The sequence below is a fragment of the Passer domesticus genome, chromosome 30 (assembly GCF_036417665.1).
Source record: "Passer domesticus isolate bPasDom1 chromosome 30, bPasDom1.hap1, whole genome shotgun sequence".
NCBI lineage: Eukaryota > Metazoa > Chordata > Aves > Passeriformes > Passeridae > Passer > Passer domesticus.
This window is the reverse complement of record NC_087503.1, coordinates 3,029,650-3,042,195: the sequence shown is the minus strand read 5'-3', so window position 1 is coordinate 3,042,195 and position 12,546 is coordinate 3,029,650. Positions and strand designations below refer to the sequence as shown.

General features: G+C 55.1%; 2 protein-coding genes across 2 annotated transcripts; both read right to left on the bottom strand.

Moving 5' to 3' along the window:
* Positions 1-1,143: 1,143 nt before the first annotated feature.
* LOC135287633 (zinc finger protein with KRAB and SCAN domains 1-like) lies at positions 1,144-3,295 on the bottom strand. Its single transcript, XM_064400906.1, is given in 4 exon segments — positions 1,144-1,788; positions 1,791-2,153; positions 2,331-2,407; positions 2,552-3,295. Coding segments are annotated over 3 exon segments (552 nt in total). The 5' UTR covers positions 2,383-2,407; positions 2,552-3,295; the 3' UTR covers positions 1,144-1,651.
* A 7,161-nt stretch (positions 3,296-10,456) lies between these two features.
* LOC135287530 (olfactory receptor 14J1-like) lies at positions 10,457-11,192 on the bottom strand. The gene has a single exon (XM_064400822.1). The coding sequence runs from the start codon at positions 11,181-11,183 to the stop codon at positions 10,566-10,568; it is 618 nt and encodes a 205-aa protein (XP_064256892.1). The 5' UTR covers positions 11,184-11,192; the 3' UTR covers positions 10,457-10,565.
* Between the last annotated feature and the right edge of the window lie 1,354 nt (positions 11,193-12,546).

The following is a 12,546-nucleotide window of genomic DNA, read 5'->3' as shown; positions in this document are numbered from 1 at the left end:
GTAAACAACTGTGGTTAAGTTCTTTGTTCTAATAATGATCAGAATCAATCAGAGCTGTATTTATGTAAATATATCTGGTATTCCATCCTTAATCCTGTGGGACAAATTGCATTAAGTTCCAATTCACCTGTCCAATCTCTACACCTTTGACAAAGTCTGGGGCCAGCATTGGATCCAGTCACTCCCAGTCTCCTCTTTTAGAAGGAATTTTAGAAGTCTGGGGGCCCTGCAGGGGTTTGAGGATCCATGGTGGCTGTTGGGTGGCATTTCTCCACCTCATGATGCAGCAGAAGTTTCTCCAATAAAGAAATAAAGCTTTTGCCTGAAGCTCCCATCGTGCCCATGACAGGAACCCCTGTCAGTGTCTGGGACATCCTGGCCCTTTGGCAGCCTGGCGACTCCTGTGATGTCACCGTGGAGCCCCCGTGAGTTCCTGTGACAGATTGGTGCCTTTGCAGCCCAAGGTGCCCTGGGATGTCACCGTGGAATGGCTGTGACTGCCTCTGACCACACGGCTCTTTATCATCCCCAGAAACCCCTGGGAGGTGTCCATGGAGCCCCTGTCTCTGCCTGTGACATTCCAGCTCTTGAACAGCCTGGAGACTCTTGGAAAGTCCCCATGGAACCCCTCTGAGGGCCTGTGACAAATCTGATCCTTAGTGGGCAACCATCACCACTCCATTCCTATGGTCAGTTTCCATGGCAACCATCACCAGGCCCCTGTTCCCCCAGATCCACAGAATTGGCTGAGCTGGGAGGGACCCATCAGGATCCTGGAGTCCAACTGCTGGCCCTGCACAGGACACCCCAACAATGCCAGCCTGGGCCTGGCAGCACTGCCCAAACGCTGCTGGAGCTCAGACAGCCCTGGAGCTGGGAGCCTTCCCTGGGGAGCCTGGGCACTGCCCCAGCAGCCTCTTGGGAAAAACCTTTTCCTGAGATCCAACCTGAGCCTGCCCCGACTCAGCTGCAGCCGTTCCCTCCAGTCCTGTCCCTGGGCACCAGAGGGAAGAGGTTCCCACAGCCCCAGCCAGGGACCCCCTCCCAAGGCTGCTGCCATGGCCACCAGGGCTGGGACCAGCTGGGATGCTCTGTTTCCATGGGCCGGGATTCAGGAATGGGATTCCCCAATTTCCTGCTCCCGCTAAAACCGCGCTGCTGCTCGCTGGCCTCCCACCTTCCATGGAAAGCACAAAAGGCAAAGATCCCGGGCTGGGATAAGAACAATTTACTGGGAACAGCAACGAGATAAAGAACAAACAGAAACAGAAACAATATTGATAAGACAAGGGATAAGACAAACAATTTACAGGGAAAACTACAACACAACTGACTGGCTTTTCCCAGCAACATATTTCCCTCTCCTTGGAAAGGACACCCTTTTCCTTGGGAAGAGAAAAAGTCCCTTTCCTGCCCCTGGCAATGACCTGCGGTGGGAGTGAATGTAATGATACAGCCCTGGCCAGACCCTCATGATCTTCAGTCTCCCATCATGTCACTGGCAGGGGCAGGAAAATGGACAGGTGTCTTCCCAGCATGGATCACAGGGAACATGCACCACAGGTCTCTTCCCAACGTGGGTCCTCCAATTCGGTATGAAGCTGGAGCCAGGCACAAAGCTCTCCCTGCAGGGACATTTGCAGGGCTTCCCTTACTGGTGCTTCCGTAGGTGTCTGGTCAAGTCAGAGCTCTGGGTGAAGCTCTTCCCACACTGGGGACACTCGTAGGGCCTCTCCCCAGTGTGGATGCGTTGGTGGGTAATGAGGTTTGAGCTGCACCTGAAGCCCTCCCACATTCCCCACACTCGTAGGGCAATTCCCCAGTGTGGATCATCTGGTGGTGGATCAAGTGGGAGCTCTGCCTGAAGCTCTTCCCACACTCCAAGCACTTGTAGGGCTTCTCCCCATCATGAAGCTGCTCATAGGCCACCAGCTCCGATCCCTGGATGAAGCTGTGTCCACCTTCCTGGCTCAGGGTGCAGCCTTTCACCTCAGAGCAACCTGGGCTGGGTTTGGAGCCCCTCCTCCTGTGGGATCTCTGGTGCTTTTCCTCCCTGTTGAATTCCTGCCTTGTGGAGCTGCTCAAATCTGCCTCTTCCTTGAGATTCTCTTGAGGGGATTTGTCCTCCCTGGTCTCCATCCTCACCTCCTTGTCTGGGGCAGGTAGGACAAGGAGAGGATGGGTTTTGCCCCTATGCCACAGGGAAAGGGAAGAAGATTCCCCAGCATCCCCAGCAAGAAAGCAGTGGGATTGTCCTGCAGCTGGGGGCATTGCTGGGCTGGGAGATGGAGCAGGAGAGAGGGGGAAAGGGGCACTGACTTCCTCCTCACCTGCCTGCATGTCCCGGGGAATCTTCCTCTTCCTCACAGCCTCCTCCTCCATCCAGCCAGTTTGGGAATGAGAAATCCTGATTTGGGGAAAAATACAGAGTGTGAGTACATTGGATTAGGGCGTTCCTCCTGCCCAAGTCCATCTCCAGTGTTGTGGCACATCCACAACGAGTCCCTGTGAGCAACCTGCACTCCAAGGGCCTGGAGCACGCTTGCTTAACCTGCTGATGGACAAGGCCAGAGACGGGTCTGTGTGCACAGCTCCAAATGCAGTTTATTGCAATGCAGAGGGTCCAGAGACAGAGACAAAATGGGGCTGGGGACACAGGGTTTGATAAGGGGGGAAAGGGGCGGGTCTCAGGGCCAAGGGCCAATGGGAACTGAGCACAGGTGGTGCAGAGGAGGGGCAGCCAACTGGGGAACCAATGAGGTAACAGGGGCAGAGCATTGCAGTAAACCGGGACCAATGGGGGACAAGAGAGGGGAGAACATTCTAGGGGGAGTACATATAAGGAAAAAAGGGCAGCTGGACTGGGTGATACCAATGAAGCCTGCTGCATTCACATGAGCCTGCAAATGCTGATGGTGAGACCATTGTCCTCAGAGGGGTGTCTCTCTCTGACCCTGGTCACCTTTGCCTTGAGGTATTGCAGTTCCAATGTTGGGCACCTGTGCCTCCACACTCTAGAAGTCACTGGGAATCTGGTGCCCGTGTAAACCCCCAAAACACTGAGATTTAGTCCCCCAAAATACAGAAATGACCAAGATTCAGCAAAAACACCCAACCCTGGATTTCCCCTCTCTGGTCTCTCTTTCGGCTCCTGGAGGCCCCCCTGTCTGGGTTGCTGCGGGTCAGGTTTGTATTGGTGTTCCCCTCTCTGGGCTGCTGGGGCTCCTGGCAATCCCACAGGTTCCCCTTCTCTGGGCTCACCACTTTGGCATCACAGGCGTCCCATGGGTCAGCACTGTCCCGGATCCCTGTTTCAGAGTCCTGGGGTATCCATGGCTCCCCCCTGTCCATGCTGCCAACATGTCCAGGCTTCTGGAGCACCCCCAGGTCTTGCATTGCCCGTTTCTGCTGCCCCCAGTGCCGGTTTCCCTGCCAGCCCTGCCGGTCCCGGGCGATCCCCAGGTGGCTCTGGGCTGACAGTGCAGCCCCTGGGCCGGGCAGAGCCAGCCCCAGCACGGGGGGACCCTGCATCCTCCGCTGCCTCGGCAGCCGCACCCAGCGCCGGGCACAGAGCTCGGGCAGCCCCCGCCGCCCCCTGCCCAGGGAGCCCCGGGACCCCCGCAGCCGGGGCTGGCTCTGAGCGAGGCGGCCCCGAGCCCGGCTGCGTGGCCAGGGGGGCACGGCGAGCCCGGGGCCTCCGTGCCAGCGCTTCCCCCGCTCTCCCTCAGCCTTTGCCCGGCCCGGCCCCCGAGCACAGAGCTCTGCCCGGGGCTCCCGGCCCGAGGGGCGGCTCCGGGCCCGCCCGGCCGCTCCCGGCTCCCACAGCCCGCCCAGGGCCGCCAACAAAACATCCCAGCACAAATCCACAAACCAGCCCCTGCCACCCTGTCCTGCTGTGCCTTCCCAGGGACCCCAACCCCGCGGCAATGCCCCGGTGCATCGGGACAAAAAGCTGCTCCAGCCCAGCCCCTCGGAAGCCCCAGCTGCGGCCCGTCCCTGGCACAGCGATCCCGGCAGCTGCCCCGCTGTCGCAGCTGGGCTCTGGAGCAGGGAGGCTCTGCGGGACCCCCGGGCTGGGCCCCCTCCCTGCCCGCTGGTGTGTCACACACAGGGAACGCTGGGGCTGTCACCGCTGGTGTGTCACACACAGGGGAGCGCTGGGGCTGTCACCGCTGGTGTGTCACACACAGGGAACGCTGGGGCTGTCACCGCTGGGGTGTCACACACAGGGGAACGCTGGGGGCTGTCACTGCTGGGGTGTCACACACAGGGGAACGCTGGGGCTGCCCCCTCCTGCCCTGTCCCCAACAGCTCTGCCAGCACCTTGAGGGGACACAAAGGCTGAGCCAAAGTGTCAGAATTTCAGAAGGGACCGAGCTGGTAGGGGCCCTTTGGGATCAACAATTCACAGAATGTCAGAATGACAGAATTACTGGGTTGGAAGAGACCTTCAAGACCATCAATGCCAACTCAGCTCTAACACGTCAACTAGATCATGGCACCAAGTACCACATCTACTCTTTTTTTTCAACACATCAAGATCCACCACCTTCCCAGGCAAACCAATGCAACTCTTTATCACCCTTTCTGTAAAAAACTTTTTCTTAATATTCAATTTATATTTCTCTTGGTTCAGCTTAGAACAGTGTCCTCTGTTTCTGTCAGTTGAGGCCTGGAGAAAGAGACTGACCCCCATCTGAATTCAACCGCCTTTCAGGAAACTGTAGATGTAGAGAGTGATAAGGTCGCCTCTGAGTCTCCTCTTAACCAGGATAAACAACTCCAGCTCCCTCAGTCATTCCTTAAAAGACTTGTGTTCCAGACCAGCCTTGTTGCCCTTCTCTGGACACGCTCCAGCCCCTCCATGGCCATCCTAAATTGGGAGGCCCAGAACTGGACACAGCACTCCAGGTACAGTGGCAGTACAGGGGAAGAATGCCAAGTACACCAGTGCCGAGTACAGGGCAAGAATGACCTCGCTGCTCCTGCTGGCCACACCATTCCTGATCCAGGCCAGGAGCCATTGGCCTTCTTGGCCACCAGGGCACACTGCTGGCTCATGTTCAGCCGGATGTCGAGCAGTACCCCCAGGTCCCTTTCTGCCTGGGCACTGTGCAGCTACACCATCCCCAGCCTCTGGCATTGCAGGGGGTTATTGTGGCCAAAATGCAGGACTGGGCATTTGGACTTATTAAACTTCATCTGATTGGACTCTGCCCATCCCTCCAACCATTAAGATCTCCCTGCAGAGCCCTCCTACCTTCCACCAGATGGACACACACTCCCAGCTCAGTGTCATCTGCAGGTTTACTAACGAAGGACTCAATCCCCTCATCCATGTCATCAATAAAAATACTGAACAGAGCTGGCCCAGCACAGAGCCCTGAGGGACAGCCCTGGTGCCTGGCTGCCAGCTGGATGCAGCAGCGCTCACCAGCACTCTCTGGGCCGGCCATGCAGCCAGTTCTGAACCCAGCACAGAGTGCCCCTGTCCCAGCCCTGGGCTGCAGCTTCTCCAGGAGTGTGCTGTGGGAGACAGTGCCAAAGGCCTTGCTGGAGTCCAAACAGACACATCCACAGCCTTTCCTGCATCCACCAGCAGGGTCACCTGGTCATAAAAGGAGACCAGGTTGGTCAAACACGACCTACCCCTCCTGAACCCCTGCTGGCTGGGTCTGATACCCTGGCCATGCTGGAAGTGCTGAGTGATGACGCTCAGTATAAACTGTTCCATTTCCTTAGTGGGTACTGAGGTCAGGTTGACTGGCCTGTAATTACCAGGATCCTCCTTCCCACCCTTGTTGTGAATGGGTGTCACATTGGGCAGCTTCCAGTCATCTGGAACCTCCCCAGTGAGCCAGGACTGCTGGTAAATGATGGAGAGCGGCTTGGAAAACTCATCTGCCAGCTCCCTCATCACCCTGGGGTGGATCCCTTCTGCGCCCATGGATTTATGAACATCCAAGCAGCTCAGCAGTTCTCTGACTGCCTCCTCTTGGGTAATGGGGGCACCATTCTGCTCCCTGACACCATCAACCAACCCAAGACGACAGTTGTCTAAAAGACAAGCCATCTTCCCACTAAAGAGTGAGGCAAAAAAGTCATTAAGCGCCTCTGCTTTCTCCTCATCTGCAGTTACCAAGTTCTGTGCTACATCTAATAAAGAACAAAGACTGATCTTATCCATCCTTTTATTGTTAATATATTTGTAAAAGCATTTTTTATTATCCTTTGCACAAGTCACCATTTTAAGTTCAAACTGAACTTTGGCCTCACTAATTTTCAATCTACATGCTCTATTAGCCACGTGAAATATTTCCTGAGAGACCTGACCCTTCTTCCAAAGATGATGTACACTCTTTTTATTCTTAAGTTCCTCCAAAACCTCCTTGCCCATCCAGGCTAGATGTTTGCCTCCTCACCTCATCTTTCAGCACACAGGGACACTCTGTTCCTGTGCCCTCAAGATCTCTGTTTTGAAGCACATCCACTTTTCCTGAACCCCTTTGCTTTTAAGGACTGCTTCCCAAGGAACTCTTTGAATAAGCCTCCTAAATAGGTCAAAGTCTGCTCTCCAAAAGTCTAGTATAAAAGTCTTATTGATGTTCCTCCTGACTTCACCAAATATCGAGAATTCTATAATCTCGTGATCACTCTGCCCCAGGTGGCTTCCAACCACCACATCTCCCACCAGCCCATCTCTATTTGCAAACAGCAAGATTTAACATAGTACCTCCCCTGGTGGGCTTACCCATCAGCTGAAACAAAAAGTTGTCCTCCACACACTCTAAAAATTTCCTGGACAGCCTTTTTGTCAGCTGTATTGAGTTCCCAACAAATGTTCGGCAAGTTGAAATTGCCTACAAGAACAAGGGCTGATGATCCAGAAACATTCTCTAGGTGCTTATAGAATGAGTTGTCCACCTCTTCTACCTGGTTGGGTGGGTGATAACAGACTCCTAGTAGGATGTCAGCCTTGTTGGCCTTCCCCCTAATTCTCACCCACAGGCATTCAGCTCCATCCTCATTAGTTTCAATACCTATGGTGTCCAAAGCCTCCCTAATATAAAGGGCCACCCCTCCACCTCTTCTCCCTTTCCTATCTCTCCTGAAGAGCTTGTAGCCATCCAGTGCAGTCCTCCAGCCATGTGAGTCATCCCATCACATTTCATGATGGCAATTACATCACAGCTCTGCTGCTGCACCATGGCCTCCAGCTCTTCCTGTTTGTCACCCATGCTGTGTGCACTGGTATCCATGCACCTCAGCTGGGCTGCTGATTTCACCCCTAACTCAGGCTTACCACCCTTGGGCCTGCTTCCAGACAGCCCAACTGCATCCCCTTCCACCTTCAAGCCTAGTTTAAAGCCTTCTCAACAAGTTCTACCAGTTCATGAGCTAAAAACCTTCATGAGCAAAAGCCCTTAACAGAGAGATGGAGCCCATCAGGTTCCAGCAGGCCAGGTGCTGTAAAAGTTGCCCCGTGACCAAAGAGTCCAAAATTCTACTGATGACACCAACCCTTGAGCCACTTGTTCATGATGTGGCTCTCCTTTTGCTTTCACAGTTTTTCTCAGACACCAAAGGGACTGAGGAAAAGACTACCTGTGTCCCTGTCCTATCAACCGCTTGTCCCAGTGCCTTAAAGTCCCTTTCAATTGTCCTGACACTCCTCTTTTCAGTCTCATCACTGCCAGCCTGGAGTATCAGCAGTGGGTAATAATCACAGGGCTGAATCAGCCCAGGCAGTCTCTCAGTAATATCCTCTACCCAGGCCCCAGGGAGGCAGCAGACCTCTCTGTGGGGTGGGTCCGGTTTATATATGGGGCCCTCTGTTCCCCTCAGAAGGGAGCCACCCACCATGATTACCCTTCTTTCCTTTTTGATGTTAGAGGTGGTAATCCCTCTCACAAACGAATTACAATTGTGAGGCTCACTGGGCAGAAAATTTTCTTCTAAATCATCTGGCTGGCTCTCCAGATGCAGGGGCTCATACCTGTTCTGAAGTGGCACCTGCCTTGGAAGAGGGAGACAGGAGGAATTTTTATTATTTCCTCCTTGAGAAGATATCCACCCCCACTCCCCTTCATCTGCCAGGCGTCCTTCTATTGTCTAACAGTGGGATGCATAAAAGAGACTGGGAACCAAGGAGAGCATTGCTGCACTGCCAGACCTCATGGAACCAGAGATTCATTGTGACACTGTAGGGCCTTGGGAGACCAAGGATCCATTGTGACACTGCGGGGCCCAAGGATCCAAGGGACTTTGTGACACCAAGGGGTTCCATGGAACCAAGGGGACATTGTGACACTGAGAGGCCTCATGCAATCATGGAAGCCATTGGCACACTCTGGGGCCTCAAGGAACTGTGGTGACACCTAGCTGGGTGTGAGTGTGGATCTGCTGGAGGGTAGGAGGGCTCTGCACAGGGCCCTGGACAGGCTGGATTCAGGACCCAAATCCAACAAGGTGAAGTTTAACATGACCCAGTGCTGGATCCTGCACTTTGGCTACAACAACCCCTGCAGCACTACAGGCTGGGGACAGAGTGGCTGGACAGCAGCCAGGCAGAAAGGGACCTGCAGGGACTGAGGGACAGCAGGCTGGACATGAGGCAGCAGTGTGCCCAGGTGGCCAAGAAGGCCAATGGCTCCTGGCCTGGATCAGGAATGGTGTGGCCAGCAGGAGCAGGGCAGTGATTCTTCCCCTGTGCTCAGCACTGGTTGGGCAGCACCTCGAGTGCTGTGTCCAGTTCTGGGCCCCCCAATTTAGGAAGGACATGGAGGGGCTGGAGCATGTCCAGAGAATGGCAATAAGGTTGGTCAGGGGTCTGGAACACAAGTCCTGTGTGGAGTGGCTGAGGGAGCTGGGGTTGTTTATCCTGGAGAAGAGGAGGCACAGGGGTGACAAGGCAGTGTCAGGGCACAGATTGGACTTGATGATCTCCAAGGACTTTTCCAACCCTACAGATTCTGGGATTCTCTGGAACCACCCTTGGAGCAGTGGCAGGATGAGCCCTGGGCCTCCTCTTCAGAAGCTGCAGCAGCCCAGGTGCCTCAGCTTCTCCTCCCAGGCCCAAAGCCCATCCTGTCAGTCCTGCAGAGCCTCTGCAGCTCCTCCTCATTGCCCAGAACAGGGAGCCCCACAGGCAGACACAGCAGCCCAGATGTGCCTCCCTGGCCTGGGGTGCCTCTGGCAAGGGAGCAGCACCAGGCACTGCAGGAGCCTGCAGACAATTCCTGCAGCACTTGGAGGATGATCCTGGTCCCCAAGGGACGTTCCCATGGTGCCAAGTCAGGGTCTGCAATGGGGAGTGGGGCCAGAGAGGAAAGGGCAAACATGGATGGGCTTTTTGCAGGGGAGGGAACAGGGCTGGGCAAGAGGAAGAAATTTGTAGCAGGAAAGAGTAAAGAAAATAGAGGTGATGAAAAGGAAATTATGAGGGCAGTTTGGGGGTGGCTGCCAGGCAGCCCTGGCTCTGAGCAACAGCGTCTGCAGTGGGACAGGAAACTCCTAGCTGATGGGAACAAACCTTCTGGCTGACTGCAGAGGCCAGGACAGAGCTGAGTGGTTTCCCTGGTGTCCCCCAGCCCTTGCTGGCCCCAGGGGCTGATGGCATTTGTGCTCCCTCAGGTTCATGTCCCCACAGCAGCAGCATGGAGGTGCTCCTGCCTGCTCTGTGCAATGCAAACAGGGGCTCCTGAGCCAGTGCTGCCGTGGCTGTGCCTGCAAGGATGCAGCACCTCTGTGAGCTGGGGGAGAGGCCAGGGCTGCAGAGGGGGGATGTTGTTGGCAGCTCCATGAGGATGCCCTGGGACACTGCCCTGGGCTGTGCAGCACACTGGGGATGGATCAGCCCCTGCTCTGCTGCTCCTTCCCGTCTCCCCCAGGGCCCTTGCAGAGCCCCAGCCATGCTGTTTGCCCCCAGCCTGCCCACGGCCAGCCTGGGGCTGCTCGCCCTGGGGCTTTTCTGTGCTGAGCATTGGCCTGGCCGTGTTCTTGAGAGAGCCTGGGCAAGGAGCCTGCAGCCCCCAGGGCCTGGCCTGAGGCGTCAGCGCTGCCCCAGCAGTGCCCATGGCCTGTCCCTGCTGCAGCCCCAGCACTGCCACCCCCGGGACTGTGCCCGGCCCCGAGAGCACTCAGGCCCTGCAGCAACACCAGGGCCACCAGGGCAGCGGGGCAGGGCCACGGCAGCAGCACTGGCAACACCAAGTGCTGCTGCTGGGCATAGCTGCTGTGCCAGCACTGATCTGCCCCCAGCTCTGCACACAGACATTGCTGCTGCAGCTCCAGAGAAGGCAACAAAAGGGCATCTCTGCAGAAAACTCTGCTGGGAGATCCTTTAGTTCCTTTAAAGCCACCGAGAGTGCAGCCCTTCATTGACACCGTCTGTGTCCACAGGAAGGGAAAGAGAAACAAAATGAGAACTGGCACAAAAAATGACATTTTTATTTGGACAATATGAAAAAAGTGAAAAAAGGAAAAAGACCCATACAGAATCAAACCACCAAGAAATATCAAAGAAGACATGTATTAGAAAATATTTGCTGAAATTGGCCAGCAGTTTAATGTCTCTGAAAGCATCCAGTCATCAGTCTCCTCACTGCAGCCTTGAGCTCCTGGTTCCTCAGGCTGTAGATGAGGGGGTTCAGGGCTGGAGGCACCACTGAGTACAGAACTGACAGGGCCAGGTCCAGGGATAGTGAGGACACAAAGGGGGGCTTTAGGTAGGCAAACATTGCAGTGCTGAGGAACAGGGAGACCACAGCCAGGTGAGGGAGGCAGGTGGAAAAGGCTTTGTGCCATCCCTGCTCAGAGGGGATCTTCAGCACAGCCCTGAAGAGCTGCACATAGGAGAAAACAATGAACACAAAGCAACAAAATGATAAACTGGCAGTAATGGCAATGAGTCCAAATTCCCTGAGGTAGGATTTGGAGCAGGAGAGCTTGAGGATCTGTGGGATTTCACAGAAGAACTGGCCCAGGATATTGCCATGGCACAGGGGCAGGGAAAATGTGTTGGCCGTGAGCAGCAGAGCATTGAGAAAGGCACCGGCCCAGGCAGCTGCTGCCATGTGGGCACAAGCTCTGCTGCCCAGGAGGGTCCCGTAGTGCAGGGGTTTGCAGATGGACACGTAGCGGTCATAGCACATGAGGGTCAAGAGATAGTACTCTGCTCCCATGAAGAACAGTAAGAAAAAGAGCTGTCCAGCACATCCTTTGTAGGAGATGTTCCTGGTGTCCCAGAGGGAATTGTGCATGGCTTTGGGGACAGTGGTGCAGATGGAGCCCAGGTCGCTGAGGGCCAGGTTGAGCAGGAAGAAGAACATGGGCGTGTGCAGGTGGTGGCCGCAGGCTACGGCGCTGATGATGAGGCTGTTGCCCAGGAGGGCAGCCAGGGAGATGCCCAGCAAGAGGCAGAAGTGCAGGAGCTGCAGCTGCCGCGTGTCTGCCAATGCCAGCAGGAGGAAGTGGCTGATGGAGCTGCTGTTGGACATTTGCTGGGGCTGCACATGGGGACCTGTTCATGGAGAAAGGATAATGAAGAGTTAGAGGAGATGTCTGTAACCAAAATCAAAGCCATTTCCCATACACCCTCCTCTGTAACACACACTGACAAGCTTCTTTATTTAAGAGTTCTGAGGTTTTCTTTTTAATCTCCATCTGTATCTCTCCTGGTATTCTTGGATATCAGAAACCCTCTGTATTTCTGCTGCCCGCAGTGAGAACAGAGCACGTTTTGTGAGGCAAAGTGATGAGTGGAGACAGTCTGTCAGTTGATTCTGTTCAGAGTTTCTCTGGGCTTTTACTTTTCTCAAATGGAGGATGTTCACACTCCCAAGTTTTCCTTAAAGATCACCAGATATTGCTGGGAAGAGTTGCATCCACCACAGCCCAGCTCCACATTTGTAGACAAGGGCTTTTCTCATGTCACCAACCCAGCAGCATTGTCACTGTCAGAACACATCTGCCTTTCCCCATCAATCTTATAACTCAGAGATGCTCCAGAAAAGGTTTTCATCCTGCATTGAAGCTCCCACCTTGGACAGAAATCTCAGGGAGACTCCAAAGTGTCCTTATGCTGGCATTGGATGAAGGGAGATGCAGCTCCTTGCCTGGCTGCACTGACAGCATTGCCCAGAGCCAGGCACTGGGGACAGCGTCACCCTGAGCCAGCTGTGCCCCCTTCCAGAGCCCCCAGGGCCGGGCAGCTGCTCCCAGCCCTGTGCTCTGCAGAGGGAACTGGGCCTGGGCTGCAGAGCTGCCCCACGGCTCTGCTGCAGCTCTGCCTGCACAGGAGGGGCTTCACGCCTTGGAGCCCCGGCCCTGAGGGCAGAGGCTTGGCTGGGGGACAGGAGGGAGGGGGCTTGTTCAGAGGGGGGGCTGCACTGGAGGGGATCCTGTGGGCATCTCTGAACTCTCCCTGCCACAGCATTGCTGGGTTTTGTTTTCTGTCATTGCCAGATCTTCTCTCTGCTTCCTGGAGATTTTCCTACCGCAGGTGTTTCCCTGTGCCTGATCTCTCCCTGCCAGCACTCATAGACC

Coding starts and splice junctions, on each gene's coding strand:
- LOC135287530 (XM_064400822.1), bottom strand. CDS start 11,183: ATGGGAGCAGAGTACTATCTCTTGACCCTCATGTGCTATGACCGCTAC.